The following is a 6,699-nucleotide window of genomic DNA, read 5'->3' on the forward strand; positions in this document are numbered from 1 at the left end:
TTCCATTAATTGTGTCTATGAATGTACATATGTACATACATTGTCAAAAGTTAATTTTTTATCTTCTTAAATAAATATATAAGACCTTAATTTTATTATTTTTATTATATTATTTTCTATTTTAAGCCCAAGACTAAAATTATACGTACTTTATACATTGTTCGTCAAAAAAACAGATGTAAAAATATATTGTATTATTCATTTTAAATTATTTTTATCGATAAAATAACATGAAAATTATCCTGGGACTGGTCCCGGGATCCCGGGATCGACTAATTGTAATACCGAAATCCCGGGATCAAAATTTTGGCCCGGGATTGGAATCCCTAGTCACAGCAGACGCGCATTCTCATTGAAAAAATTGAATTTATTTCAAGCACAGATAATCTGCACCCGGATAATTGAGAGTACACTATATGTGGTAAATTATAATCTGATATCAGTTAAACAGACATTAAAAAGCAATTAAAAATTCCGGAAAATTAATCGTATTAATAAAAGTTATAATTCAGAGCTTAGAAGTTAAAAAAGTTTTTATAATAATATAAATTAACAATAGATAACCAAAAACAATAACTTTGATTGAAAATCCAAAACTTATTATAGTGTTTTGATGAAATTTACTGCAATGTTTTATTGAAACGAGAAATAATCAAAGCATAAAACCGAAATTTAATTGTAAAATTAACAAAATTGACTGTATGATTATAATTTTTGTTCGCAAAAAAATATTCTTGGAATTTTACACGTGTGTTCGTGTGTGCACACAATGATATTCATTGAAAAGGTGTGATGCGGAGGCAAAGCTCAGCCCTTGTGCAGACAATGAGCCGCCAGGGCGAAGGTAAGGCGGAAGAAACGTCAGCCCATCGTTGATCCCTTTATACTTCTAATCCACTTAGCCACTATGACAGCCGACAATGAGTTTCGGTGGCTGCCACCCTCCTCGCTTCAGTCGTGTCACCGCGGATCCGCTTAATTAGCTCCAGCACGCCAATATTGCCAACCTGAGAAAAAATCATAATCTCCCCTTTCATGCCAGACTGGCTTCCATTCTTGGGACATTGTAATATTTGCGATAATCTCAGGTTCTGGAATTGAATATTAACACTTTTACCAAAGAAAATTACATTTTTTCACTTAGATAACATTAATTTCAACTAGAAAAAACGATATTTATTTTGAGATTGCCTAATATTTAGATCATTGCGATGGAAAGAATACGGTATAAATTTAGTTGTTATAGTATTCATGATAATATTCTACTATGTTTCTTTTCGGTTATTGAAACCACAAATACACAGTATGTATTTTGTTGTGTTCTAAGCATTTAATGTCCCTTTTAATTTTTTTTTTTTTTTTATAAAAGTTTATTTCTTAAATAGACATAGGTAAAATAGCATACAGATATATTAAATGCACAATACTGGTTCATAACCATTTACATTGTTTACAAATTGTTAAGTTATACAATAACATAAAAAGAATAATAAATTATACGAGAATATACTAAATTAAAGGAAAAATACATAAAACCTTTTACAAATTTAAAAAAACTCCAAAAAAAAAAAAAAAATTTTGGAAAAGAATGAAGCAGATGAGAAAAACAAATTATACAAAATACATAATATACAAAATAAAACACATACAAAGGTAAATAAACCTAGCCCTGTAGACCTGAAACTGATGACACTGTGATGAGCTTAACTGCATCAAAGCAATATGTGCTTAGGCATTTTATGTTTGTATTTAAATTTAAGTTTTGCTTTGTCGTAATCACCGATTCTTGAAATTAGTGGGTTTGCGTGGTCTCGCGAGATTTTTTTATAGTATTTTTCGGTTTGATAATAACAGTATTCTTTAATGGTAGGAATTAAATGTTTGGTGTGGAGTTTTTTAAGGTTAGTATAAAACGGTGTATTATAAATTATTTTTATGGCTTTATTTTGAATTACTTGAAGTTTATTAAAATTACTATTACTCGCGTTACTCCACACTGAACAAGCGTAAGTTAAAACAGGTCTGATTAATTGTCTATAGACTAGAATTTTATTTTTTATTGTAAGCGCACTTTTTCTATTAAATATTGATTTTAGAGCCGCAATGGCGCCGAGCCCTTTCGACCGGAGTTCAGTTATATGTTTATTGAATTTTAGTCTGGAGTCCAGGTGTATACCCAGATATTTAACGCTCGCTCTCCATTCAATGTTATGCCCTTGTTCACTTTTAATGGGTGCAGGCAAGGGTTGTCTACGTTTAGTGAATATTATTGCTTCTGTTTTGTCTTGATTAATTTTAATTCTCCATTTCATAAAATATTTATTTAAGTTTTCAAGGGATTTTTGAAGTTTAACTGCAATAGGTTTAAGACCATAAGAACTAGTAAGGATTGCAGTGTCGTCAGCGTACATTGAGAGTTTAGTATTTTTTAACATTGGAATATCATTAGTATATAGAATGAAGAGAAACGGGCCAAGTATACTTCCTTGAGGAACACCAGCTGGTATTTTACGCGGTGTCGAAAATGTATTATTTAGCGAAACAACATAGCTTCGATTCTTCAGGTAAGACCGTAACATGTGAATAATGTAATAGGGAGTTTCATATTTTAAAAGTTTATACATTAATCCATCATGCCATACTGTATCAAAAGCCTTTTCCATATCTAATAATAAAAGACCAGAACTTTTTTTCATATTAAAATCGGCAGATATGTGCTCTGTTAATCTATTAAGTTGATGCGTAGTCGAGTGATTTTCGCGGAAACCAAATTGCTCATTAATGAGTTTGCTATTAAGAGATTCCTTTAATCGAGATAATATAATTTTTTCAAATAATTTGCTAAATGAGGGAAGTAAACTTATCGGGCGGTAGTTAATTGGTATGTTATCTGCTTTGCCAGGTTTTTTTATCGGATGAATTTTTGCCGTTTTCCAGATTATTGGGAAATATCCAAAAGATAAGCATGAATTAAAAATGTTATTTAAGTACTTAAAGCAAACAAAAGGAAGGTTTTTAATCAATATATTCTCTAATTTATCTATACCTGGAGCCTTTCTATTTGATAATCGTTTAACAATACTAAGAATTTCTGATATGCCGACTTGGTTAATGGATTTTTTATCTATTGGAGTTTTACTGATATCTTTAATTGCCCGGTCTACTTTATTTTGGGTTTTTTGGTCAATGTAATTTTGCGTAAGTTGATAAGATGTAGAAAATGTCTCAGCTAAAATCTCGACCTTCTCCTGAGTCGTGTTAGCTACGTTGTTTCCGGTTTTTAAAGGTGGTATATTTGAGTTTTTATTTTTAAGCGATTTCGTCATTCTCCATAAGGAATTATCTCCCGGTTTCAAAGCTTTTAGTTTACGCGACCACGAAGCGTTTTTGATGTTTTGAATTTGAACGCGAATTTCATCAGTTAGTTTGTTAATTAGAGTTTTAAGTTGGGGCGATTTATTTTTGTGCCATTGCTTTCTCATATTATTTTTAATTTTAATACGTTTAATTATTTCTGGGGTGAGTTCTATGTTATTCCAAATATTTTTACGCGACGGAATTGATGATATTTTGGCCTGCTCGATCACGGATGTTAAGTAATGAATATCATCGTCAATAGTTTTAGTGTCATTTGAGGTATAATTCTGTCGTTTAATCAATACCCGAGACTCTACTATGCTTCTGAATCGCTTCCAATCAGCCTTTGCATAATTGAAAACGACCTCAGACACCATCTCGACCTCACCGTCCAACGTAAAGAATACTGGAAGGTGGTCCGAGGACAGAGCCTGGATGCAGTGCATGTTTGAAATCCGGGAATTACCCTTGACCAACGTTATGTCCAGAATTGACGGAGTCGTGTGGTTGGTAGGATAATGCGTTGGGGATTTCGGAAAATTTACAGTAGTGTCCGTATCGTGTAAATAATCAAAGATTAATTTACCGGATCGATTCGCACCGGGGCAATCCCAATGCATGTGTCTCGCGTTAAAGTCTCCAGTTAATATCACGGATTCTCCAAGACGAAACACATCATCAAGGTCACCTCGAAGCAACCTGTCACCGGGAGAATTATACCCCGCGACAATTATTATTAATTTATTATCGTGTTTAATTTGTATCGCGACAGTTTCAAGATTAGTCGTGTTTGTTGTAATGCGCGCGTGTTTAATTGATTTTTTTACAAATATCGCGACCCCTCCGCCTGGCCTTGAGAGACGGTCCCTCCGGAGGCAGACAAAGTTCGGTATAAAAACGTTGACGTGTGGTTTGAGGTAAGATTCGGTGATTACGACAATATCAATTTTGTACTCACTGATCAGCAGTTCCAGTTCTCCAGTTTTATTTCGGAATCCGCGTGAATTCCACGTCAAAACGTTGAGCCCCACCTTAGAAGAGCACATCGAGATATTCGACCATCATCAAGGCGATCTCCATTTTGCTGGCACACTTTCCAGCCTTGGTCCTGATTTCTTGAAGGACGAGCAACATCCTGCGTAGCTCTGAAGTTGGCATTGTGTCTGAGAGGGGCTCCTCAGGCTGCCTGGTTTGGGGACGTTGTGGCGCCTTGTTTATTGGTGCTGGTGCGGCGCCAACCTGGGCGTTCCATGAAGTGGCTGATGAGATCACTGCTGGGGTGGTTGAGGTTTTTACCAACGCTGGTTTCGTTGGTTTTAGTGCAGGAAATTGCGCTTGCTCGAGGTTGAATATGTTGTTCAGCTGCGACGAGTGAACAGTGGGAGTCGGTCTCTGTTGTCTCTTCTGAGTTTTCTGTAGGTATTCTAACCTACGAGGGCAGTCCTTAAAATTGGCCGGATGGTCTCCTCCACAACCAGTGCAGATGGCGGGTGCTTCTCGGTCCTTCTTAGAGCACTCGTTCGTGGCGTGGTTTCCGGGGCATTTGACGCACCTGGGAGCTCGTTGACAATTTCTTGCAGCGTGGCCGAATTGTTGACACCTGAAACATTGCGTTAAATGCAACTTATTACGCTTGTACTTTTCAAGCGTGGCCTTGGTGAAGCAAACGTACCGGATGCTTCTTATAGTGCTCGTTGTTGTATTAGCCGGAAACTGGACAAGGTAGAGCCTGGAGTCTCCTTGTTTCTCGGTCTTGGTCTTCATTGCCGTCACCTTGACGACGCTAAGTCCTTGACGTTCGAGATCTGCGGCAATGTCTTCGGTGGGGACCTCTGGGAGCCCTCTCAGCACGGATTTCACTGTTTTATCGTCGTCGGCGGTGAATGTGTGAAAGGCGCGTTGGCCCTTCAGTCCATCCATTAACAACGCGCGTGCTTCAAACGACGCGCAAAGTACTGATACATTGCCACTTCCCGTGTATCGCAACGAGAAGTTCGATGTTTTTGTGATCGACTTAATTAAGTCGATCGTCTGGAGGTGTGTTCCCGTGATCTCTACGATCACAGGCGGTATCCTCTGCTGCTTCCTTTCGATCACTTCGGGAAGCTTTTCATACCTGTTTTGGCTCGTGGTCGGAGGCATCTTAGCATCCTGGGAAACTTTCGATGTCTTTTTGGGTACCTGCCACTCGTGGTCTGGCAGGCCTGAAGTTGATTGTGAGGCGTTTAGGTACGCCTTCAACGTTCCAAGAGAACGCTTGCGCGTCTGCGCCTTCTTCATGGCGCTGTCTTTGTAGCTAATTGCAGTGGGCGTGTCTATCGTTGCAGAACGGTAGCGGGGGTGTCCTTCGTACGATAACGGAGCGAAGCGCGAATGCGACCGCTCGCGTCAACAGCACAGAGTGGACTGTCCCTTTTAATGATATGACATTATTACTTAAGCATGTAACCGCATTGACTTGTAACTAGAACAAAGTACATTTATTGTTTTTGTATTAATCTTAAAAAACACATTATTTTTTTTTATTTAACTGTTAATTAAATACAGTAAATATTGCCTGCATTTTAGAGTATACTTTTTTTGTATTATCAGTACAATTTTCATTAATTTTTTCAATATATCTAAAAACCGAATTTGTTTGCTGACAATGAATACATCTTGGTGCTATAATTAATTGGACGTGAAACTTCGATATATATTATAAAAAATATCTCAATAACGAACTGAAATTGTTTCAAAACCATATTGCTTTATTTTGTTAACTATTGCCAAAAAGCTGTCTTGTATCTTGGCAGAAAAATGTTAAACATAAACATATTATAATATATTATGACACTTAAAATATAATTTGAATATCATACAAAAATAACTGTTATAATAACATAAAAATGCTTCTGTTTATTTGTATTCATTGAAGAAAGCCAACTCAAACCACACTTATAACAGAACAGAAATAAATCTGTAGGTTCACTGTCCAGTTTGGCAAGTCGTGATTCAATCGCCCTGGGTGGGCGATGTATTGTCCTACCCTGAGGGAGGATCAGTCGATTTGAATGAACTAAGGAAGCTTATTGAACTTGTAATGCCTTCTTAGAGACGCTTGCGTCGTTCCAATGAACATAATGAGTTTCAACTACTATCAACGATGTTGTATACGAATAAAGTACACACAACAATGAACATAACTTATATTTATAAAAGTGTTATATAATATATATTCAACAATACTGACAATAATTTTGTTATAAATTTTAATATGTAGTATATTTATATTAACTAATAAGCTTATTTAAAATACTATTTGCATCGGTACTTTCATTATTAAACCAGATATTGCTGCAC

At 36.2% G+C, this 6,699-nt stretch overlaps 1 protein-coding gene across 1 annotated transcript; it reads right to left on the reverse strand.

Annotated features, from left to right (window-relative positions):
- Positions 1 to 1,370: 1,370 nt before the first annotated feature.
- Positions 1,371 to 5,756, reverse strand: LOC148231866 (uncharacterized). The gene is made up of 2 exons (XM_088193199.1): positions 5,030 to 5,756; positions 1,371 to 4,957 (listed from the first exon to the last, which is right to left on the reverse strand). Exons 1-2 carry the CDS (start codon positions 5,635 to 5,637, stop codon positions 4,390 to 4,392), a joined length of 1,176 nt encoding a protein of 391 aa, XP_088049325.1. The 5' UTR covers positions 5,638 to 5,756; the 3' UTR covers positions 1,371 to 4,389.
- Between the last annotated feature and the right edge of the window lie 943 nt (positions 5,757 to 6,699).

Source organism: Plectrocnemia conspersa, unplaced genomic scaffold, assembly GCF_051122295.1.
Source record: "Plectrocnemia conspersa isolate PC_06_02 unplaced genomic scaffold, ASM5112229v1 ptg000009l, whole genome shotgun sequence".
NCBI lineage: Eukaryota > Metazoa > Arthropoda > Insecta > Trichoptera > Polycentropodidae > Plectrocnemia > Plectrocnemia conspersa.